This window comes from Alexandromys fortis, unplaced genomic scaffold (assembly GCF_014885135.2).
Source record: "Alexandromys fortis isolate MF-2015 unplaced genomic scaffold, M_Fortis_MF-2015_v1.1 scaffold_3, whole genome shotgun sequence".
In the NCBI taxonomy this organism is placed as follows: domain Eukaryota; kingdom Metazoa; phylum Chordata; class Mammalia; order Rodentia; family Cricetidae; genus Alexandromys; species Alexandromys fortis.
The window spans coordinates 26,586,267-26,611,603 of NW_026067909.1; the positions used below are offsets into that span (position 1 = coordinate 26,586,267).

General features: G+C 52.0%; 1 protein-coding gene across 1 annotated transcript; it reads right to left on the reverse strand.

Annotated features, from left to right (window-relative positions):
• Positions 1 to 1,333: 1,333 nt before the first annotated feature.
• Kbtbd11 (kelch repeat and BTB domain containing 11) lies at positions 1,334 to 22,660 on the reverse strand. Its single transcript, XM_050137816.1, has 2 exons — positions 22,557 to 22,660; positions 1,334 to 7,763 (listed from the first exon to the last, which is right to left on the reverse strand). Exon 2 carries the CDS (start codon positions 7,028 to 7,030, stop codon positions 5,129 to 5,131), a length of 1,902 nt encoding a protein of 633 aa, XP_049993773.1. The 5' UTR covers positions 7,031 to 7,763; positions 22,557 to 22,660; the 3' UTR covers positions 1,334 to 5,128.
• Positions 22,661 to 25,337: the final 2,677 nt, after the last annotated feature.

A 25,337-nucleotide genomic window follows, 5' to 3' on the forward strand; every position in this document is an offset into this window, starting at 1 on the left:
TGATTGGATTGATTTTTTTAAATCAGGGCAGCCACAAGGGGGTTTTTGATTTTTGGACTTCAATACCTTGATGGCTGGACCTTGTTAAACAGCCTCAGGAGGAGGAAGGGCCAAATAAGGGAATCGATTGTGTAGGAATGGAATCTAATGGTTTTTAGCCAGGCAGAGGGAATGGGAGAGACGGGCAAGGCCCTCCAGAGCCATGTGTGTCATACTCAGGCTGGCCAGAGTCCATTCAGTAGCCCCTGTCCAGGTTCCAGAGCCAACCCCAAACTTCTTCCTACACAGATCAATACCCATGCTTCTGGGTATCCCAAGCTCATACAAGTCATCCATGCTCCCCCAGGTCCTATGCTGGGTCCACTCTGCATATCTGGTTCTCCTCAGCTGACATAGGTCCCTCTGTTCAGTGGGGTTCTCTCTTCTCAGCTGCTAGGCCTGATCTAGTTTATTTTGAGTTTCCTGGGGTTGTCTGGAGGCCACGTGATGTAGGAGGTCCCCAGTCCCATACACGGGGGAATCCCAGTCAAATCAGGGGGTGCTTGCATCTCCAGTTCCCCATGAACCCTCTCCAAGAGGTGTGGTTGGCCGATGTGACTATATCCTGTACTTTCTGTTTTAAGATGTTTGGACGTGCTAGAGCTTGATGCTGGGGAGAGACACCCCCTCCCCCTGAATCAGTCGGTTCCTAGGAAAAACAGCACAGGATTTGGCTCGCACGTCCCTCAGACAGACCAACACCCACACCCTTCTCTGACTTTAAGATGCAAAGCTATGTTCTCTGAACTACCCCGAGTCAGAGAATTAAAGAGGATCCCGATGTCAGACAGAGTCAGGGAGGTGGAGAGAACCTCCCCTTTCCCCCCGCCCCACACACACTTCCCCATCGCCACCAAAGCCCAGAACCCAGAATCGGTCACACTGGGCAACAGTGACCAGTCTGCTTGCTCTGCCTACAGGAGCCACAGCACAGGCCTGGCTTGAATCACTCTCACCTAGTTCTGAATCCCCAGCCCCGCTACCCATCCATAGCATGCAGTGACCACTCCTCGGTTCTGGCGGCTGTATGGACCTCATGAGCCCATACACAGCCCTCATGGCTCCATCACCCCAGTTTCCGGGGCAAGACCTGGCTGTGACGGGGCTAGCTATGAAAACAGGTATGAAGACAAAGGTCATGAATACCCTGAGGTTGATGGAGAGGCGGAGGAAACCTCAGCATCCACGGGAGCTGGCTGCAGTGATACCCTAGATCTCTCAAGACTCATCAGAGTCCAGTTACTGTGGGGCCACACCACACCCGGCCATTCTGGGGATCAGAGGGAGAGAGGCAAGCACAGCCGAATTTCAGAAGCACTGGCACATGGTTTATTTCGTCTTGGCGCGGGTGACAAACATAAAGGGTTTTACAGTATTCACGCCTAGGAGAAAACTCAAGCGTTAGCACAGTAACTACACATCCAGAACGGCCGGCCTGACCTGGCCTCCCTTACACAGGTGCAGCTCTTTACCAAATGGCAGCACGTGAGTGCTAGTTAGTAGGTACTGGTGAGCGATTCACCGAGCATGGGGGGCTAGGGGGGCACTGCAGTCTCACATCAGAATACACCTAGGCTTTTACTTCAACCCAAACCTGTCCACAGAGCCACGTGAAGCTGCTGCCAGGACCAGCGTCCTCTTCACGGGTGTGGACAGAGCATAAATGACATGGCCACTTGTCATTTGTGACAAAGTGCAGACGCAGCTGAAGTGTTGGCACGGTTCCACGTTTAGCTGGGGTCATTACTTCCTTGTGCACGATATCAAAAAAGAAAGGGGACAGTGATATTGTTGGAGAGTCAAGGTGAAAGCTGTGAGCTGGGGAAGGCACTAAGCTGAGAGACAAGGCTAAAGCACGCTTGGGCTTCCATCACCCACAAAGACGTCCCAGGTGGTCACGTCCTGCCTCACCTCGACTTCCACAGACCGCCTCAAAGGCATTCGATTTCAACACTGGGCAGAGTTTGCTAAGAGTTCGCACAGTCGTCACCGGGACTGCTAGAGATCACTGGTCATTGCTCTTTGTCGAAAGAGCAAAGCCAGCACAGGTAAGAAATTAAACTAAGCAGCCAACAAAATTTCCACAATGTTCGTTTTCTTGGAATTACAGAAACTCCTGCCATCCTCTCTCTAGAAGCCGAATCACTGCACTCCAAGTCGGCGAAGCTGCCAAGAGACTGCAGCAGAGGTGGGGCTCGTCCCATGCCAAAGTACAAAACAGAAAGAAAACCAAGAAACATCAGCTCGTTGCCTAGGATCCCAAATGAGCCCTGGCAACACAAATGTAATTACCCATCAGCCAAACAAACGGTCAATCTTTCGTGTGTCGATCATTTTCCCCTTAAAGCAGCACTGTTCTTTCAAACGCCCGGGGCATCAGCGTGCAAGGGTTACTGTCCTGAGATTATGAATGGGTGTCACAAACATATTAGCCTTATTTGACTCTTGTAACTGATAGTCAGATCTGTGCTCACACCAACCAGCCTCCTAGGTGGACTTAGCTGCAGAGTGTGACCAGCAGGTAGAACATGAAAGGACTTACCCTGGTTCACACCCTGGAGGCACATCTCAGCGATGCCTGCTCCTCTCACTACCAGACCAATACCATACAGCGTTCACGTCTGTTTGTTGGGGGTGGGAGGCATTAAAGTTAGTGCTAACTGATAGGACCTGGAATCATCCAGAAGGTGGGCCTCTAAGCATGCCTGTCGGGAGTTAACCTTGATTGCCTTCACTGAAATGGAAAGAGCTGTCCACTGTGGGCCACACCATTTCCTGACTGGGTCCTGGGAATGTGTACGCTGGAGAAAATGGAGCTGGGCGGTAATGCGCATTCAAGGTTGTCTCTTGACTGCAGATCAATATCACCTGTTCCCTCGAGGTCCTGCCCTGTGACTTCCGCAGCATGAGGGACTGTAACCTGAACTCTGAGCCACAATAAACCCTCTCTCCCATAAGTTGCTTATGTCAACATGAAATGAATCTAAGACAGATGGGTAGTAAATCTCCCAGAACCCAAGAATAAGATGCATGGTTGCTAAGACATGCCAGGGCCTGCAGTATTTGTTTTCATAAGGGTCACTATTTAGAAACAGGATATAAAATATTTTATATGCTCTCAAAAACAGGTTGGCCACACATCTAATCATGATTAATGAACTAATTTTCCTCTCACGGTCCACACATTAATACATTCACCCTTTTGACTTCCCTGGGTTGTGTTTGTGTTCCGTGGGACACAAGAGCATGCCAGTCCCCACAGGAAGACTCCTCTAGTGTACATCTGTCCTCTCCAGGGGCGTGTCACTCAAAAGGCCAAATTTCAAAAGGGAATGTCAGAGGAATGACTTCTCAGGCAGAAACCACATAATGACATTTTATAAGTTAGGTACTGAAGGAATGAAAATAAAAAGAGCTACAATATAAAAGGGACATCTCTCTAAACACTGTTTAGAGAGTAACATTGTTTCACTTTGCTCCCCTTCCTCCAGGACACTCCTAAGAAAGACCAATAAAACCAGGCATAAAGAAGTCTGTTTTTCTTTCCTAAGATGATTAACCAAGTTGCCAAGACATCCTCTTGGTTTATGAGTAATCAAGAGCAAGCACAAAGCAACTGGAACATCCAAACAGAAACCTTCAACTCCATTCCTCTGGGTCATGCGGAATAACCAAGCTGGTTGTTTCTAAACACACTTCACTATGACCTCTCAGAGCAAGCTCTAAAGCCTAACCAATTCCCAGCTAAGCACTGACTTCTATGGGAATGACATGGTACTCGCAGAGCTTCCTCTAATTGCGCTCCAGAAACTCTCAACCTATAGGGACCCTGTTGCAATAAAACAATGGGCCAGATGTAGAATCTCAACAAGTTGTTTGGGAACATGCATTGGTCCTTAACTTCCTAATAAATAGTAAGCCTTGTCTGTATATGCGCAAAATGGACAGCATCCTAACGCATGAGAGAAACATGAACTGATTTGGTTTGGGTCCTTGCAACCTTGTCTACATATGAGTTTCCTTTCAACTCTATTAGGGTGTTTGAAGTTAGATAAACGACACTTGCTAAACTACATTCCAAGCACATGTGTTTCTCCATGTCCTACTACGTAGGGTATCACACATCTCCCTCATCAGAATCACAGAAGACACATTCAAAACATAACCAAGTAGAGAGCTCAAAGCGTGCAACTGTCAACATGTGATTTTAACTTGTCTTAGAGCGGGTAAGCTTGCCCTTGTTTATTCTAAAACGGGGAAGCGGGTGAACATGCAGAGCCTGCCGTCTTTTCAATAGGAGGACTCCCTTGCTGACTGTTTTTTTTTTTTTTTCCTGCTCAGCATGCTTCTTTCATTATCAAAGACTTCAAATCTAAGCAAGGATGAATGATCACCCTCACTAATAACATCCTCTCCACATTTGCCTCGAAGCATGCCTTGGCTCTGAGACACAGGCCTGTTTGTGTGTCTGTGTTGGACACAGTATGTTTGGGACTAGAAACCATGCTGGTCAACAAAAATTCACCTTCGGTACTTGGTACATTATTCTTGAAGTTATGTCTCACGCAGGGAACTTTTCAGGTCATGTAAGATCTTAAAAGTTGTGGTTTTAAACCTCAGTGCGGGATGTGACCTTCCCTCAGCAGTTGCATTGATGCCTGGTCTACTTTCAGGATCCCATTCAGGCATGAGAGCCTTGCAGCAGGGACTGGGCAGGCTCCTCATTACACCTCATGTCCACCCCTGACTTCATTTGTGGCCTTTACGACTCTTCCCTTAAAGCATCAGATTATCTGCATCATCCCAAACTTTATGCCCTGAACCCCACTAAGCAAGTGAAGCAACGGGAGAATCCAGCACTGCAAAGCGGGGCTTAAAACAGCATTGCAAAAATGTCTTCAGAACCAGCGAAGCTTCTACTCTCAAAAGCGTTAGCATGATGCGCTATGGCCAGCAGCCTGCCCTATCGATAGCATCCTCCTTTCCTGCACCCTCTTTGCCCTCCCTCCCCACTGGGGGGGGTCCTAGTCCACTCTCTTGCACCCCCACCCCAGCTGCTGGACAGTGGGGTTGTACAGCTGATCCTGTCCTAGGCAGCTGATCCCTGCTCCCCGCGGTCCGGTTTCTCAGGCAGGTTGAGCACAAATGGAAACAGTACACCCCGGACATCCAGAGGGGATCCCAGGGGTTCGGGCTCAAAGCTGCCACCAGGTCCCATTTCGCTGCCAGCCTCAGTGTCCTGAGAAGGCACGAAGCGCCAGGTCCCCGCGCGGCTGACACAGTAGATGGTACCATCCAAGGCGGCGCAGCGGAAGGGCTGCAGGCCTGACGGTGCGCCCGGGGGCCGCAGGTGCACGGCACACTGGCTCCATTGCTTGGCCAGGCAATGGTAGCGGAAGACGCTGACCCCACCACCTGAACCCACTGCAGCCTGAGCGTCACCGCGGTTCCCACATAGGTCAAAGCGATAGAGGAAGCCGTCCAGGGCCACCATGTCAGCAGAGCGCTCTCGACTGCTGCTGCAGGGACACTCCTGCCACTCATCACGTCGGGGGTCGTACTTGAGCAGGCGGTAGAAGAGCGAGCCCCCGGACACGTAGATCTCGCCATTGCAGGTGGCAGCCTCGTGGGCCACTGCAAAGGCGCCCCGGGGCAGCGGGGCCACCGCGGTCCAGCGGTCTGCTCGCGGATCATAGCGCTCCACGCTGAGCAGGCACTCGCCGCCCACAGCGTACAGGTGGCCGTCCAGGGCCAGCAGCTGCACCTGCGAACGCGCCTGGCGCAGCGGTCGCACGGTACTCCAGCAGTCGGTGGCCGGGTTGTAGCAAAACACCTGGTCCGAGGGGCGCGCGCGGCCATCGGGTCCCGCGGGAGCCACACCGCCCGCCACGAAGAGGTAGTTGAAGAGCACGCAGAGACCGCAGCCGCGCGCCGGCGCGCCCTCGGGCAGCCGCGTCAGCTCGCGCCACTCCCCGGCCTCCGCCTGGTAGCAATAAACGGCCGCGTCCCCGCGCGACTCCGTGTCCCCGGACGGGCTCTGCGGACGGCTGCCCGCGCGCTCTCCGGTGGGTCCGAGCGCAGCGGCCAGCAGGCATGGGCGGCCCGAACACAGGCGGCGCCGCAGCAGCAGATCGCGCTCCGCACCGGACAGGCGGCCGAAGACGGCGGGCTCGCGCAGCACCTCCAGATAGTGGTCGCTCATGAAGCGGTAGGCGGCATCGCGCAGCTCGCTCAGCCGCTGCCGCTTGCCGGCGCTCAGCACCTCGTAGCAGTTATCCAGGCTCAGATGCGGCGCCATGGCCTCGGTGGCGCGCTGCGCAGCGCCGGGCAGCTGGAGGCGGCGCGCGCCGGCCACCACCTCGGCCACATTGTCGGGCCGCACGCCCGCCATGCACCCGCTGTACGCGTCGGCCAGCAGCAGCCGCAGGGCCGTGAAGCTCACGCCTTGCACCCGCAGCACGTCCCGTGACGCGCGCGCGCGGAAGTAGTCGCTGCGCGCCGCCAGCACCGCCTTATGCGCCCGCAGCCGGCGACCGGCCACCTCGATGACCAGGTCGGGTTCTCCGTGCGCGGGTCCGACCCCAGGCGGCAGCGGCACGAGCTCCCCGAGCTCGTCTAGAGACTCGGCAGGGCGCACGTCCTCGTGGCGGGAAGGGGGCGCCTCCGGCGAAGCCGGCTCTTCCGGGCGCGCGCACTCTTCCGGGGACTCCGGGGACGCGGCGCTGCTGACTTCCCACTGCGTCTCCACCACACGCGAGTCGCTGCGATGAGGAGGAGGAGAGGCCTCGGCGCCCTCCGCGGCAGAGGCGCGAGACTGCGGTGGGGAGTCGTCCCCGGAGCTGAAGCACAGCGAGGTGCTGAGACTGCAGGATGTCTGCGCTGGGGACGCAGCGCCCTCCTCCTCCTCGGCTGGCAGCGGCAGGCTGTCCTCTCTCGTAGTCCCGGGCTCCATCCCCGGGTAGAGGACGAAAGGCGCCACGGAGTTCTCCATGAGCGGGCTGTGTTGTGTGCGGTCTCTGCCAGCTCAGGAGTCACACATGTCTGGTGGAGGCTGAGCGTTCGTTGCCCTGGGGTCCTTGGCAACACACCCTTCCCTTGGCACCAGATCAGATTTCACATATGTCCACCCCCCCCCCTTCCCTGTTTACGCCACTCCCACCTTGCCCTTCCCACTCTCCTCTCTTGTGAGGAGGACGCGGCCAACTCCCACTGAACTTTTGAACCGCGGGATCTTCAACTCTGGCTATATCCGTCGGGGTGGAGGTGAACCAACTAGCTTGGTGCCAAAGCAGTTTTGTCGCAGTTCGCACGTCCCTCCGACAGCCCTGAGCTGCTGCTCTCTGGTGTGGCTTCAGGAGAACTGAGGTTGATGCCTCTGGTCCACCAAGGCACGCCCTTCTTTTGAGTCTGTGAACCCTCTGTGTCACCTTGCCTCACAACGCTGCAGCCCCAGGACCGGAAAATCCTCTAGGGGTGGGGGTGACCACATTTAAATCCTTGGCTTCCGCTGTTTAGCCTCCAGCTGTGGCAGCAGCCCAGAGTTCAGCTGAGGTGTGTGTCTGAGTCCTGGGTGGCAGCTCTGCACCCACGCAGTCCACCTGGGGAACTACCACCTCTGGGTGGGTGTCAGGAAAGACAGTTCCTGTGTGTATCCCGGGCCTCCTTCATTTGTCATCTGGGGCCTCCCTCCGCTGCCTCCTTCGTGGGATGTCAGGGTCTTGTTCCTGTTCACAAAAGGAAAGCGGGAAGCGTTAAGTTTCACTGTTGAGGGAGATGGTTTCACCCCCTGACCCTTCACCACTTGCAGTTAGTATTCTGTCTGGTGGCCAAACATCTGATTAGCACTGGAGTTTGGTGGAGAGGGAACACATAATCACTCAGTCCCCCTCTGGCACAAGACTAACAAAGGCCCAGTTCAGGCAACAGATATCACCAGAAGAAACTCTGATCACAGTAAAGTAAACCCAGTATGTGGCTAGTTCCATAAGTTGGACATTGCCAGCTATCAATGTGAAGTTTAACCCAGTAGAAGTACATTCAGAACCTAAGACCGTGTGTTGAGGAAGCACAGCGTGGCTACAGGACCTCATTAACTTAAAGCGCTGGCAGTCTCCTTGACTTTTCTGGACAACAATCCTATTCGCCTGCAATCAATATGGGTCAAATATTTGAGATCATCAAGGATCTGATCCTGGGGCTCCGCCTGCCACCCCTGTGGTTCTTATTGTAATCAGGTCTCTTCCTAGGAGAGGCAGTTGCCAAGTATTCTGAAGGGGGTAAAGGAGAAGCAAGGCAAAGCCACAGAGGTGTGGCAGGGTGTCAGGACCCTAAGAATACTAGGCAGAGTTCTGTCCTGGCAGGCACTGGCAACAACTCCCTGCCTTGCTGGAGGGGATTTGAGCAGCGGGTCAGTGTGGCCCAGTTGTACTCTGGCTTTCTGAAGAGCATGACCAGAAAAGCAGAGGCAACTCAGGGACTGGCACTAATGTAGAGAAGGTACTTGTCTCCCCGAGGCAAGAAGGAACATTCGGGTGCTATCCGTGTGCATCTCGGGGCCTGCTCCGTTCCCTCTCCCTCCCCCCCCACACACCATAAGTGCTGTCATGGTTTGAACATGAGCTGTCCCTCCCAGCCTTATGTTTGAGCACACAGTTCCCAGCTACTGGTGCCCTTGGAGGAGACTGTGGCTGCCTGAAGCAGCAGGCATAGGCATGCCCAACCTTTTGACACTGCAACAGGATGTTGTCACCTGCAGTATTCCTGCTGGAGACCTGTGCAATCAATTTAACCTACCCCCGTAAAAAAAAAATCCCCTCGTGTTTTACGTTACGAATTTCCTCCAGCCACCTTCATCGCTATCCTGCATAGATGTGTGCTTAGGAGCTGGGGCTGTCTTGAGGGTTACAGACCATCTACTTCCTGCCTACTTTTCTGCTTTCTGATCTGCTAAGGCAAAGCAAACCCTGGGCAGGCGCTCACTATCCCAGACAGAGCCCTAACTACCCTGCAGTAATGGCTGTCATACCTACCCCGCAGTAACGGGTTAAAAGCCTTGAAGCAGCATGCCCCAAACCTTCACCTGCTGCTTTTCAGGTATTTCTGTCACGGGATGAAGAGGATATCATAGAGGCATGTCATATGCAGCACCAACACCCCCACCCTGTTCCTCCAGCCACTTCGCCACTGACATCTATTGTGGAACTTGAAGACATTAAGTTCCCTCCATGCCAGATCTGCTTCACTTGGCATGTTCTCTCTGCCCGTGGCGCTGCACTAAGATCTTCAGGAGAGGTAATGCCAGGGAGGTTTGGGAACCTGAAGCCTTATTCGTCAGGCACATGGGTCAGAGGACTCCAAGGAGGATACAGGATATGATGTCATTTGTTGACCTATGACCATTACAAAGAAGCCTCCATCCAGCTGTGTGTCAGCCCAGGGAACAGAGGGCTTGCTGGTCTACAACAATGAGGATGTGAGGATGACCTCAAACACAAGAGAGATGGGTGCCCTAGAACCCCACGGGCTGTAGAGCTTTTCCTTTGGGCTTAGCACTGAAGGAAAGTGAAGTCAGAAGCTTGACACAATGCATGTCTTATGCAGAAATGTCTGGAAACCTCACTGGATGTGACCGAGTAGAGCTGCTTTTCCTGGTCGGCCCATTCTTCACGCTGCCTCCATCGTCACCTTTAGAACATCTTCTGACATGGGAAGTGGCCTCAGCACTATCTGGTTCCCTGGCTTCACAGCCTGAGAGGGGGACCAAGCAACTGAAGACTCTAAAAGAGAAGCTTGGGATTGGTCATTTCAAAGTCCTAAGTCCTGAAAGAATGTTCACTGAGTGAACATTTTACTGTGTCCAAGCTGAAGCTATGCTAAGGCAGTGGTGTGGTCTGGCCAACACCTATGGGATCTGTCTTTGGTCAGGAGGCCTGGGATGAAGCTAACTCTAGCTCCTAGTCATTCTAGAAAAGGAAACTCAGTTACCACCAAAAGCACGCTTGCTGTGTTTCTTAATGGCTATATTGCTTACTCCCAACACACATGACCCCAACACACAAGACCCCAACATGACTTTTAGAAGCACATTTCCAGAGTATGTCTTTCACGGTGCCCCCAATGAATTCCTCGGTGTCCCATGATGCCCCTCAGCATGGACGGCAGTCCTGTGGTCTGAGCATGGCATACAGAACATCTCCTGTAGCCTCACTCTGCTCCTCCTCGAGCGCGGGCTCTCCTGTCGCCCTGTGACAGCCAGCAACACTCACCCCAACACTGCAGCAAAACCTGCCGGCCTCACCTCTTTGAGGCTAGTGCAGAACAGGTTAGGAGCAAGCTGGCAACCATGATGTCCCCCCACTAGAGCCAGGGTCACACTTTAGAAATCTGGTTACCTGAAGGTTGACTGCACTTCTCCCCAGCTCAAAAGAGAGACGGAGGTACCAAACCTCCCAACATGAGCAAGACGGGGAGGGGGGTGTCCCTTGGCCTTTCGGAGGTGGTGTTAAAGAAAACTGGGTTCTTCACTAGGATCAGTCATGACTGCGGCTTAACCTGAAAGCAGCCAGGGCAGCCAGGCCATTTCCACACACAGGCTCTCCCTAATGAGATGGAATGGCTTCCTGGACAGTCTGTCCATGGGAACGACCGCCTGAGCTATCTGACTCTGGTGTGATACCCCCCCCCATGCCTGTGTACAACAGGGTGCAGGGAAGCAATGTGGGTTGTACAATTGGGAGCAGCTGTGTTCGTATTAGGGGACTAACTGTAAACCCTAGCAGCTTTAAGAAGTTACAAAACTCTAAGCAAAATAGAATAAAGGAAAAGAACAACTCTGGCAGCTGTGGCTCTGCTAAGCCCATTCCATGCAATTCCAAAACAAATGGAGATTTGGAAGTGGAAATTTCCCTGCATTGTGGTCAGGTCTCCTTGAGGGCGAGGATTCCTTGGAGGCTCCTGCCGAGCACTGTCACCATTATGGTACAGTAACTGAAGCCCTCACTGCCTGCTCCTGACCTTAGGACAAGACTCTCCTCAGTGATGCCAGAAAGCTGCTGGGAAGGAGTGTGCCAGCGAAGAGGAGGAGTGACAAGCCTCTTTTCCTAAATAGTCAGAAAATTATGCATCACAGAAAGCTTTTAGATAAATATAGTTTGCATAGCATTTTCTCTGTAAAAATATGACCTTCTATACCTTAAAAATATCTAAACAACACTAAGTTTATTTACCATTTATATGAATAAAAACCAAAAGATTGTGTATGGCTTCCCAATGTAGACACTGGGCTATATGTTTAATGTGGGTATCAGTTTATACAAAATTAAGTTGTATGCTTTGCTCTAATGCCAGTTGTGAAAACAAATCCTTCAGGTTGCTACAGCCAGCTCACTTTAATTTGTTGATGTACTTACAAACCTGAGACAAACTCCAATGATGCACAGTACTCCCTCACGTCTCTCCCGCCTGTGTCCCCCACACCTACAGGACCACAGCTTCTCTCTCTCTCTCCAACTAAAGGGTCTTTCCCTTTTTTGCAGCCTGGGAATCAAGAGACAACCTGCCAACAAGCGTGTACTGTATGGGCTGCTCATCGGCTACACGGTATAGCCCCCCCAGACACTCTGAAACATCCGAGGGCCCTTGTTAGAAGAATAGGTCTGAACGTTTTGGAACTCCTGGCACATTGTCTGTCTATGGCACTAATAGCTAATAAACCTCTTGCCCAAAAGGCCAAGCCACTTCAGTGTCCCCCTAGGACCTGAAATGTGAGACTTTTCATTAACTAGGGGGATATAATATATATTATATATATGTGTATGTGCACATATCCCTAGTTAATATATATTACATATATACATCCATAGTTTATAATATATATTTCCTGGTTATATTTATTTATAACTCGTAAGCACCCAGATAAAATGCCCCACAGTATACAACACACAGGACACCATACAATGTACTTGTGAGATGGCAGACTTCCCAGGTTTGGTGGGCATGCTGGGTGCTGGAAGGCAGAGCCCAGGCTCTCTTGGATAACCACACTGAGTCCTCCCTGTGTTTTTCTTTCCTGAGACAGGATGTCACGACACAGCCTAGGCTGCACTTTAACTTCCCGCACAGCCCTGGCTGGCCTCACACTGGAAACCTTCTTGCCTTTGCCTCCCACGCGCTGGGATTTACAGGTAGGTGCTATCACACCCAACAGATTTCCATATTTTTTTAAATAAACCCTATATGGCTTTTGTAATCATACAACTTGCAGGTTTTAAAGTATTGAAGTTCTCTCTTAAAAGTTTCAAATGTATAGAAACAAGGACAGATGTTGGGACAGTGGCTCCTCCCCCCCCCCCCAGTCTTTGATCATTGTTCCTATCAAAAGCACCTGTGCTTAGATTCCTCTTCCCCTCCCAGAACATGGTCTCACCTTGTTCTCATCCTTCACTGTTTTGAGCCCCTGAGCTCTCATGGATTCCCCAGTTCCCCTTGTATCCCCCGCACTCCTAGCCTGGCCACACCCAATGATGTGCAACTGACATTTGTCTCCTTGTATGCCGGAACAGCACCAAACACCCCAAACCCAGGAACAGGTGTCTCAACACACACTATACAAGTGGGAAGGCCAGCGGTTGAGGTAGGGGCTCTTCCCCAATTTCCTGACTCACTGAGGACTGAGCCACAGTGGTGGTGGGGGGTCCTCAGCAGCTCACAGGTGCAGTGAACACGGAGCAACCAGCATTCTCTGGGGGAATACAATGCTGGTGGCACTTTTTGAAGGGGAGAGAGTGCAGGCCATACATCCTCCAAATTCAAATCACTGGGGCAGGTTTTGCATGATCCACAGTTGCCTCTGTGGTCTCTGGCGTAAAGCAAGCAGATGCAGCTGCAGCTTGAGTCTGTGCCCAAAGCGCTCCTGCTGCGGTCCCACATACCTGCCTTGTATGTCTGTTGCTGACGAGCTGGGACTCCAGGCAGCTGACATCCCGACTGCCTGTTTCAGCTCTAGACTAAGCGCCATGAGTCCAGAAGGTTCCTCCCTCACGACTGTCACTGTCCCTTTGGGGAGAGAATCACACCCAGCAAATACTCCCTTCAGCCCCAATGGGATGCCAGTCACTATGACCATGGCCATGTTATGGCAAGTTCAGTGCAGACTCTCCCCAGCCCCCCGAGGTCAAGAGGCTTGAGGGTAGGCTTAGGGTGGTACCAGAGAAAGCATTTGTCCCAGTTCACTCTAAGCTAGAATTGAGGGAAAACTTGCCCTGGCCGGTCTGTGTGTGTGTGTGTGTGTGTGTGTGTGTGTGTGTGTGTGTGTGTGTAAATCTCAACATAAGTTAAAAAAAAAATCTAAGATATGAAAACCACAGGAGAAAGAACACTGGACTGAATCAGGTCCCAAACCCTTCATCTGGCATACAGAATTCTGAGGTCTGTGAGCTGCACATACCAGTACTCATCTGGACATGCCCTACAGCTGTGGCCACTATCACAACCATCGCATGAGTAACAGAACCACTGTCTTGGTTAAGAGACAAGCAAATGATCGGTTCTCAGAAACACTAGGTGCATGGTCTCAAAAGACCAAACCCAGCCCAGCAGTGGCCCCCTATTGCCCTTGCACCATCCACAGGTGGCCTTGGAGAGGAGAGCCGAGGCATTTGGCTTTCCTAGTCCTTAAGTTTAATAAACCATGTGAGCTAGCAGGGCTATTCACTGGCCATGGTGTTTAAAGGTCCGCGCTCAGTCAGACTCTAGTCCCCAGGGTTTCACCGTATTTACAGCATGACGCTAGGGTCAGGCCACACTGTATAATAGAGAGGAGGCAGGAATCCGTCCCCTGGGACCCTAGACCATCACCAGCTGAGGGCTATTTGGAGAGATCTGAAGTATCATGTAGAGAGATTACATTTTCACTTACCCAGTTGGACACCAGGTCATGAAATAATAGCTGTTACCATCTGCTTCCTCCACCCAGTTGTGGATGGTCTTAAATCCCACTATTCTGAGACACACACACGGCATAGCTTCATATCCTACAGGACGCATTCTCTACTTTCAAGCCTGAAGCACGACACTTGAAAGCAAATGGGGATAAAGACCACTGCCCAAGGGTGGGAGTGTTCAAACCTGGACTACAGAGCGACCCTATCCACCCCATCTCTGTTACAAGGCAGGCAGACTCACTGGGATCAGAGGTGGATGGACGGACTGAAAACGGTGGAAATTAAATGCCGGTTCACTCAAGGCATTCAAGGTTAGATGACGCAAGCTGTGCCCCTGCCTTCTGCGAGGACAGACGCCCAGACACAGACGAAATATTCTGACATCGGAAGTGACTCAAGTGACACTAGGGACTTGGAGAAATAAAAAGCATGAACACCTGGAATCACAGAGACCCAGGGGAAAGGTACACACACTGTAAGTCTATCTTACATGTAAAGCTAGAACATCCGATTCCTAGCACTGCCTGGAACAGCCTGACTGTGGAACCATCCGTGAGCCCAAAGTCAACATGGAACGTTTCACCAGTGACAGGTGCTGGCGTCAGAAATGAGAGGCCAGCAAGGCTGACGAACCTGCAGCTTTTCCAAGCATCCACTCAGGTTCTGACTGGTCCTCCAAAACTGGACAATACTTATCGGTAGTCATTATCAGATGGACACAGAGCACCTACCATGGGCTGGGTACACAAGGCTGGGCACCTGGAGCTGTATCAGGAGACAGACTAAGCTACCACATGTTCAAATGGAATCAGACGCCATGACAGTTAAGTGTGGACACAAGACCTAAGATGCCATGACAGGACCTAACTTCCAGGGCAGGTAATGTTCCCGGAGAATATGTAATTTCTGCTGAAGCCAGTGGGAGACTCGAAGGCCTGTGGGAGTGAGTCTGGCTCCCCAGGAGAGTGGACAATGGAATGTAAGGGGCAGCGAGATCTCGGGTAGCCACAAAGTTCTGTCACCTTGGCCACAAAGAGAACCATGAGCACCTTTGGAAGAATTAAAGCAAGCAGTGAGGTGCAGGGAGGCCCTGTTTTGTCCTTTCAGATAAAACAAAAGATAAAAGATCTTGATTCTTATTCTTCAGCACTGCTAACTTTACCTTAAAATCCATGAACTCAAATCTGCATGGCCCAATCATAGTGAATCCCACAAACACGATTCCGCCTTTTTGAAGATTGGCCAGATGTTACCTGTAATGCCACCTACATGCTTTCTTAAATATAAAAATGCTGCCTGTCGCTTGCAAAGTGGAAAACACAGGAAGGGAGGTGAGACAGGTCTTTGAGCAGACTCTACGTGTGAAGTACGGGGCATTTCCTCCTGCATCAAAGGACCGACAATAACACGTTCAGTCTCAGGAACAGGAGTGCCTCCTTTTCTGTTCTGATAGTCTGTGTTTGTTCAAAGTCTTTTAACTTGTAATTTGTTACTCTGAACGCTTCAGAGACAGACTTTTCAGTGGCGTGAGCTGGCCTACACTAAGTACAAGGTGTGAAATCCCAGACAAAGTAAGATTGTCACCAGGCAAGGGACAGGACAGCTAAGTGAGTTATGTGGTTACTCATGTTCTAGACAAACGAAATGAAGGAAATCAAAAGGGACACTCGCAGGGTATACTTTCTAAACTTGCGAGCTCTTGGGTTTATAAAACTAAAACTTGGGCAAGATTACACAGTGGCAACAGGGTCAGGAGTGCCCAAGCCCTGACAGGTCCCATACTGCAGCTTCTAGTCAGCACACTTGATTCCACGCTTGATTAAAGGAGGCGGCGGCCCCCAGCCAGACTCCAGCTCCTTTGCTCTCCTCATCCACAGTGCCTGCATTGTGAAAACTGTCAGTTCGCAAACATAGGATGTTCCCGAACTGGAACGTGCTGTTCAGCCTCAACAGCAGGTGTTAACTGCTTCGGGGCCACAGAGAAAACAGGATTCTTTTTATCACAGTTAAGGTGTCCAAAGCCACACTTCCTGTTTAGAGGTCAAAAAGAGGAGGCCTGGAAGAGATGATGCTGAGACAGGAAGGCTGGGGTGGGGCACCCTGGCTTGGTCACATGACGGCCCCACACTCCAGTGCTGACACACTCTGGGAGCTGGAACCCTTCCAAGTGTGCTGGATAAGAGTAAAGGACGGAGGAAGAAGTGGCTGCAAGGCAACCTCAGCACAGGGTCCCAAGGACACTCTGCAATGAGGATTTACGATGATCTCCCTTTGGGGCCAAAGGTCACGTGGGTGGCCCAATGCCCTTGCAGCTTCTGTGGGTAGCCTTCCTATAGACATTGGTCTCTTCTCTCTGAGGGGGTTTTGTGAGAGTGCCACAGGAGTCCCACAAAGGCGCCTTTCATTTTCTGCAGGCAATTCCTCAGTCCCGAGAGCACATTCGGGACACCCCTAAGAATGTCACACTTCACCAAATAGCAGCGGAGAAGGCAGGGAGAGGGACACTGTGTGGAAAGGAGCCGGGTGTCTTAAGAGGGCCGAGTTCCAGGTGTCCCTTTCCTTTGGGATGGGGGAGGACACCGCAGGGTCCTGCTAGCTCTGGGTACCCACAGCCTCTAAGCAAACAGCCCTACATGCTCTGTCAACCTTCCAGACACCTGGCCCCAAGAACAAGTGAGTTTAGCAACTTAATAACACCAGTCTGATAAACTGATCTCTGCATTAGTATTGTTGTTGCTATATATGCTGGCTAGTTTTGTGTCAACTTGACACGCATTACAGATAGTGAGAGGAGGGAACCTCAGCTGAGATAATGCCTCCCTAGATCAGGCTGTAGGCAGGCCTGTAGAGCATGTTCTTAAGTAGTGATTGATGGGCGGGGCCAGCCCACTGTGGGTAGTTCCACCCCTGGGCTGGTGGTCCTAGATTCTATAAGAAAGCAGACTGAGCAAGATATGAGGAGCAAACCAGTTAACAGCACCCCTCCATGGCGTCTGCTTCAGTTCCTGCCTCCAGGTTCCTGCCCTGTTTGAGTTCCTGTCCTGACTTCCTTCAGTAAAGAACAGTGATGTGTTAGTGTAAGCTAAATAAACCCTGCCCTCCCCAAGTTGCTTTCGGTCATGTTGCTCCATCACAGCAATAGAGACCCCCCAATTAAGACCCCCTAATTACAATCATTGCATATGCTCCTGCAGTACAGAGTGCCTTTGTCTGCCATAAAGGTTCTAATTTAGCTTGTTTCATTGGCCACAAGCACAGCCACCCACAGTCCCGCAGGCCCCCCTCACATGGTAGGTCTCTCTGCACCCTCGCTGTGTGCAGTTTAACCTTAAGAGGGAAGCCTGCTTCTCAAAGGAGGCATGAGTTGAATCTTCTCTGGAAAGTAGCTGAAATGTGCCTTCTGGAGGACTGAACCCATGTTATCCATGAGGCAGGCGGGTAAGGCTCACTCTCGCCTTTCCTTCCGTCTTTTCTGTTTGTTTTTGCGGTCCTGGCTGCTTTATCCTTCTCTCCTTTGTTAAAACTCCCATATTTAATCTACATGGGAAGTAGAAAAAGACAAAAAAAACAGAAAAAAAAAGGAAAAAAGGGAACATAGGAAAAGAATAAAAGGGGAAGAGAAAAGAAAAGAGGGGAGCAGAGAAAAATGTAGAGCTCAATAAAAATCAATTTAAAAAAGACTCCCATATTTAGCAAGTCTACTGCAGGTGCCTGTTCCGGTTTCTGTGATGCTGCCTCACCAGGTTGGCCCCCGGGAAACGGTCAAGGAAGAGAAGCACGGGGCTCTGTGGTTCCTTTGGCAGAGTGCAGCGTCTTCGGGAACTGTAAGCGCTTTTACTCAGGGCAGCCCTGCGGAAGCCCAAGAGAAGGAAACACTCTGTGCAGAAGGGATGTGCAGATGCAGCTCTTGTCTAGTGGCGTGGGTCCCCAGAGATCCCTGGAAACTCGGGACGTTCTAAGACAATTGGAAATTGGATGGGGTGAGATGCGGCCAGCTCCAGCTAAAAGAATCAGATGCAGTACAAGAAGAAACAGCATGCTAGACTCAGGAGGTACTGCGGGGGTGGGGGTGGGGGTGGGGGAGAACACAGGCAGAGAAGGTCGCTTTGCAGCAAACAGCAGACATTCCACGGAGGGCCAGGACCAAGCTACAGCTAGTTTGTACCTGGCTGTTCTGGGATAGCTATGGGCCAAGGGCTTATCAGTCTCTCAGTTCCCCTTCCCACCAGAGATGAGAAAATGATTGGTTTTATCATCCATGTAGGTGTGCCACACTCTCCAGATGTTTGGTCAAACATCAACCTGTATGTCACCTGGATATCAACCTATATTTCACTGTTTAGACAAGGCTAGCACAAAGTCAGCAGACTGAGTAAAACTAGATGTCCTCCATTTTCTGAGTAGGCCTTGCCTGGTCAGTGCACAGCTTAGGAGAGAGACGGAGGTGTCTGAGGAAAAGAGAATTCACCCTCCAGACTCATGCTACACCATCGGCTTTTCCTGGTGTACTAACACATTTTCTGTGGTTGTAACTGGACACCCGAGTCCGGGACGTTTATAAAACATAGAAAGTTATTTATCTCTGAGGACTGGGAAGTCCAAGGACACAGCTCTGGCCGCCAACATGGCTCCCGGCACAGGCATGACCAAAAGCAATGGACAAATGCCACCTTCAGAAGAGGCAAAACGTGAGAAGTGGACTCACAATGAACCAAGCACAACCAATCACAAGAGCTGGCACAGGAGCGGCACCAACCTCCAAACGATCAAGTATATGTCATCAGGAACCAAGTCTCCAACACAAGCCTTTCAAGGGACACTTCAAACTGGGGCAAAGCTTCAAGGTGAGTCATATAAGAAGAAACCACATTCAGAGCTCTGGGACCTGGGCACCTGCCTGCTGAGCTGCCCCACCCATGGGGCCTTGGTTGTGATTAATCTTCACTACCAATTTGACTGGCTTTGGAATCATGGAGAGACACCTCTAAAGAGAAGACCCACCCTGAATGTGGGCGGCACCATCCTTGTACTGGATAAAAAGGGAAACGGAAGAAGCATGCTGAGCTCCAGCATCCATCCTGCTCCCTGACGGCAAATGCAATCCCCAGCCTCTTCTCTTTCTCGCTGCCACGCCTTCCCCACCCAAGTGGTTCAGAGAGCCAACCCTAAACCAGAACAAATCCCCTCTCCCTTAACTCCTTGGCAGTTAGTTTTGCCACAGCATCGGTCTCCCACACACACCCTTGCACATTCGTGTCCCATGGTTATCTGAGGAACACTGGCAAGATCCACAGTGACCCCGTGCTGCCGATTGTGGTACCTACGGGTGTAGAGCAAACATCTTCCCTCTCGGGTGCACAGGCCTTCGAATGGATAGAAAGGGCTCAAGGCAGCTCCTTCATCCAGTAACGGGGCTTAAAACTGTGACCCCAAGAGAGCGTAAGGTATTGAGATTTCTGACCCTCATCTTAAGGAAGGGGGATTGGAGTCAGCAGTCGGAGGTCTGACTTGACAAGAGACACTTTCCAAAGACGCCTCTTAGATGTGACCTATGCAGGACTCTCCCTGGGGTAAGAGATGCCAGAGCTCCTTGAGTGGTAGAGTCCAGATCTTCCTTCACTCAGCAGGCTGTGACTGTAAACGGAAATGACACTATGTGACTAAAGGCTCCCCCGGGAAAAGTGGTCCAGCTTCCACGGGACTCTTTCTTAGGACACGCTCCTTACAGCCCATGATTCGCCAGGGAAGAAGTTGTCACACAGAAAACTAAGAGGTCCAGCGGCCTCTGCCCAGCCATGCCAGGAGTAAAAAGCAGCTTTCCATGACTCCGGCCCTGCCTCCAGGCTGCCACATCTGGCACTGACTGGCAGACATGCCACCCCTAAGACTTCAGGATGGCAACCAAAATGAACGGGTGCTATTGTTGAAGCCATCACGTTTTCTCAGCCGTGAGGACCTGAACAGGAGTCGTGGTCCTTGAACTGAGGACTGCATCCCATGTGGTGGGAAACAAAGGCCCAGTCTCAGAAGATGGGTGTTCTAAAGGGTTGTGCTGACCAAGGCATCCAAAAGCAGATGCCCACATCCTGCGCAGAGACCACCACAGCAGCAAAAGCAGAAGATGGATGACACTTGGAGATCCCAAATTCAGTGAAGGCAGATTGCCACAGCTGTGTGGCTGTAAGCGTTCTTCACCAAAGCAATGACTCCAAACATCCAGACAAGGCCTTTTATTTACGCAACCTCCTCCCACACCTGCCATCTTCAGGCTCTCCCTTTGACCCGGGGTCTCCATTCTGAGCCATGTGCCCCTCTATCCTGCCTTCCAGTGTTGAGCTTCGTCAATGTCTGTGAACTGAAGTCTAGTGATCTGCCTCACACTTTAGGGCCTCTGCACGTGAAAGTCCCTGCTGATGCACCATGCCAATCCCCTGTCCACACCAGGAGTCTTCATTATGTATGTTTACGGGATGTTCACACTCCCTCCGGAGCTCTTACAACAAGTACTGACAGGACACGCTTCGTGCTCCATGTTTTAGAGTCTAAGATGCACAGACAGGGAGATCTGGTGGATGGTACCCAGAATTGTGTACCTAGAACCTATGATGACACCACACTCACAGCAGACATCAACAAGCATCACTGAAAGAGTGTTCAGCCATCTCACTGGACCTCAGTTTCCAAGACAATATTAATTAAGATACTCTGTCTAGCAGAAGCCAGAATGCTTCCAAAACAGACTCCTAGAAGTTTGCATTTTATTATAAAAGTCCTACACTGTAAATCTTCTACAAACATTTGCTGGGTACTAACATTCTCAGTGTAGAAAGAACAGCGCAGACACGGCTGGACTGCAGGGACTCACAGGAGGCTGGGCTGGCTTCCACAGGAGGGAGTCTGCTCTGCCCCACGCAGTCCAGCAGTCCCGATACCCAGTCGCCCAGGGCTGTTCTGACCACAGGCCTCCACGCAGGGCGGTCCAGAGAATCACTGCCACTGCCTAAGTGGATCCAGATTTGCACCAAGCTGTTATTACACAGTAAACGATGCTGTTGGTGTTTAGGAAACGTCTGGAATATGAGCTTGGATGGAGCGCTGGCAAGGGGAGAGCTGCTTGGCTCAGACAGCATAGGCAAGTCCCTTTGTTCATGCTGCAACTTGTACTGGGACATACCCCATCAGAGACCACCGACAGCGGGGAACAAAGTGGTGATGTGATCTCAAACGACAGACGCTTCCATCCTCTCAGGGCGTAGTGGCCCCCAAGATGGCGTAGTGGCCCCCAAGATGGCGTTGCTGGGAAGGGCTTGTAAGGAGCCGCATTTAAAGCTTTCTCCTTCCTCCTTAACCACAGATGACCTTCCATACTGCAAGCAAAATATAAAGATTTCCCCTCTGTACTTTCCTATTGATAAGATGAGCCGTTTCTTGTAGCTGGCACTGAAAATCTCTGTAGAATTTTTTTTTTCTCATCAGAACCTTAGCTGTGTTATACCAGAAGGAAGCATTGGAGCGCCTAATGAATCAGCACCGGGACACCGGTTTCTCCCAGCAACTCTGGTACCCGGGAAAGCTCCCTTCTGCCTGGCAAGACTTGAGGCGGGGAGGGTTCTAATAATAGGAGCCGCTCAGGATAAAAGGCTTAAGGGCGCCATTGACAGACAGCCACGGGGTTACTAATTAGAGACCCAGTAACTGCGATTCAGTGGGAAGTGCAGGGGTGCTGGGAACCCGCGGGGAACCAAGGAACTTCAAGATAAGCTCCCGAGTGGGCTGAGTGGAAGTAAAAGTGCTCACCGCGATGACGTGCTTTTCCTGTCTCCAGAATAGACACTAGCAAGGAGGGGGGAAAGGTAGTTCTTTAGGAAAGCTAAAAATGTTGGCGTGACAATCCTGTCTAGCGCTACAGGTGCAGTGGGCCAACCGAGAGGAACTCTCCAGGACCTGCCCCCACCGCCCTGGAGGGGGCTGTCCCAGCCGCGCAGCGGAGCTGGCAGGGTTCCGGGAAGGCTGGGGCTCCACTGCCAGCTCCGTCGCCTGGCTGCAGGCGAGCCGCTGCACTCAGTCCTAATTTAAATGCAGCGCGCTTTCCTCCATCCACCCCCTCCCCACTGAGCTGTCAGGCACGTCCCCGCGCAGGCCACCAGGCATCCCCGACCCGCCGTCTGGCTCCATGAGCCCAGGCGAAAAGTGTGGTCGTGCCGTGGCCCGCACGCCCCCGCAGATTTTGCGTGGCGAAGGGGACAGACAATATAAGGGCCCCCGGTCCCGGAGCAGCAAACCATGTCCACATTTCGAGCTAGTGCCGCGTCCCTATCCCCCCCACCCCCCAGTAAAAAACCCGGCGCCTCAGGAGGAGGGAGCGGCCGGACCCAGGCCTGGGAGGGGCACGCGCGGGCGACTCACTGTCGCCGGCCGCCCTCCCACGCCCAGCCTGGTGCTTACCTTGGAAGAACCCGCCCTCCCCATCCAGCCCCGCACCAGTGCCCACCTCCCGCCAAGAGCAGTGCCCCTGCCTTCCATCCCCAAGGTCCCTCCATCCTCCCAGAGTCCCGCAGGCCGCACCCGGTCCCCTACCTCACCGCTCGCAGCTCGCCGCTCTCCCTCCACCCCTGCACCCACCCGAGCCCAGGACACGCAGCCCGGCCGGGGGATCTCAGGCGCGCATGCGTATGCGAACAACCTGTACGAGCGCGGCGGTGGCGGGTGGAGGGTGGATGGCGCGGGCGAAGGCTCCACGCACCTGTACGAGCGAGCGAGCGAGCGAGCGAGCGCCGCGATGCTGCGCGCCTTCCCGCCGCCGGGAGCGCGCTGGGCTCCTCTGCTCCCCCACCAACCGCTGGGCTGGCAGCGGCCGCTCACTCCTGTGTGCGTCCTGCGCTCGCAGGGAGCGCGAGCTGTGCGGCCGCCCACGTCCCGGGCGCGCGTGCACCTCGTAGCGGTCCCGCGCACAGCCTCCGGGTTGGGGGTCCGCCGGTCCAGGCTGCGACTGAGCTCGCCCTCCGAGGGTCTACTGTGAGCCGGGCCTGCGCTCGCCCCCTGCTCCCGCGCCTCCGCACTTAACCCTTTCCATCCCCAGGGAGCAGAGGCCCAGGGAGCAGAGGGGCTCCTGGCAGTCAACCGCGGGCCTAGACAACTGCTCCACCGAGCACGGGGCGCCTCCAGTAACGAGACCCCCCCCCCGTTGCATCTTGTGGGCATGACCTGTTGAGTCTTCCTCAAACCCAAAAGACACCGGGAACAGGTGTCAAAGGGTAGAATGGGTTCCGCCTATGGCCGTCTTAGCTGTTGGACTCCAATGCTACATTCTGGTCCCACTGGAGACGATGCCACGCGTAGTAATTAAAAAACCCTTTAGTCATATCTTGATAGTGTTTGGAATCTTTAAAAAGTTCGGGATAGAGAAACGTACCAACCCGCGGATGTTTCCTGGTGTTTAGACAAGGCCTTCCCTCCTACGTGGACAGCCTGGGGTGTGTGAGTGAGACAAGTCAGGGTTGGACCGGGTAAATGCTACTTTTAAAAGCTTTATGCAAATTACCCATGGCTAGATTTCAGAGGACATTTGCTTTCTTCCCGGCTTTGCTATGCTTGGCCAATTTATACCATCAGCCCTTCTGAGTACAATACCAAAGTTGTAAAAACCCTTCTTGTTCATTAGCCAGGCATCAATCTTGGCAGAAAGCCGCAAACTGCAGGAATTAGACCTTCCATTTTCTGTTCGTTACAACACAAATAGGCAATCTTGAGGCTGAGACCCTTTTCATTATTAATTTCAGTTTTCCCTCAAACTTGCGAGAGACTCTCAAGGTCCATTAGTGCGTTTCTATTTACACGTGGGTGGAGAGGAGGCAGAAGCTGATCAGGAAACAGCCTCTTCATGGCTTTCCCTACACCGAGAGCACCCAGCATCCCAGCTCTGGATGCTGGGAAAATCACTGTTGTCCAGGGCCATGGGGATTTGCAGTCCTACCCACCCCCTCTACCGACCCTGTCACCCAGGGATTTTTAACAAAGAACTTCCAACTACCACACCTCTGCAAATTTCACCAACTTCACTGAAACTGAGACTATAAATAGTGAAGTAGGGAACACTAACCCTCCTGCACTAGCGTCTGGGAAGGTAAGCTCAATTACTTCCTTTAGTTCTTCACTCTGTAAGAAAATGTTCATGGACATCCGCCCCACGCCTGGAAGGTCTTTGTACCTTCTGAGGTCCTGAAACTGACCTGGATTGTGATCCTGATGGGAGTAATAGTGTATGCTATTAAATCCTCCTGCCCCGGAAAAACCCCAACAGCAGTGTGGACTTGAGAAGAATGAAGACACATCACCATGAAAGAAAATGACTGCCCCCCCCTCCAAGGGCCTGACATTATTAGGAGGTGTAGCCTTGTTGGAGTGGGTGTGGTCTAGTTGGAGGAAGTGTGTCACTATGGGGGTGGGCTTTGAGGTCTCTTTTGCTCAAGCTTAGCTCAGACCATCAGACTACTTCCTGTTGCCTGCAAGAAGCAAAAATCTCAGCTACTTCTCCAGCACCTTGTCTGTCTGCACACCACCATGTCCCACCATAATAAAAGACTGAACCTCTGAACTATAAGCCAGCACCAATTAAATGTTTTCCTTTGTAAGAGTTGCTGTGGCCATGGTGTCGCTTTGCAGTGATAGAAACCCTAACTAAGACAATGGGTATCTGCCAAAGTCAGTTGTGACTCTGATTGAACCTTTTACACCTTGGGTATCCAGTACAAGTGGGTAGGTCCAGGTCACTAGCAGCATTTGGTCTCCACAGACTAAACCTCTAATACAGTCACCCTTCCCAAACCTGACAGGGACGAGACTCTCAGCTTCTCTGCTGCCATTACAGTACCCATTGTACAGTCCTCAGACTGAAGACGGTGGTGTGTGCTATGTACTGAGAGGTGGAGCCATCTTTCTCCAGGGAGGGTGTTCACCTGATTCTATCACTAGCGTGGGAACTCTCAGCTCTACCTGTCCCTTTATGGGGGAAGTAGAAGAGGCAGGTGGCCCATAGGTCGTAATCACAGAACTCTTTTTCTAGTCTCGTGTGCTTTGGTTGGCTCCTGTCAAATACTGGGTATTGTTTTCTTGCACATGCCACACCAGACAGTCCCCAGGCTTTTTATAAATAAATAAGTAATAATAAAAAAAAAAGCCCAGAAGACTCCATGTACTACACTGCTCCTCATTCCCCCAAGCAATTAAATTCCAATAATGGTCAGGAATGGCGCCAGTTACTCTAAGTACTTCCAGCTTCTTGGCATAAAAATAAATAATTGGATGTTTGTTGGTTCACCGAAATCCAATGCATGCTGTATGAGAGGGAAGAAGTCCCCC

What these genes read in the sequence shown, in the direction of transcription:
- Kbtbd11 (XM_050137816.1), bottom strand. Translation starts at nt 7,030, where the DNA reads ATGGAGAACTCCGTGGCGCCTTTCGTCCTCTACCCGGGGATGGAGCCC.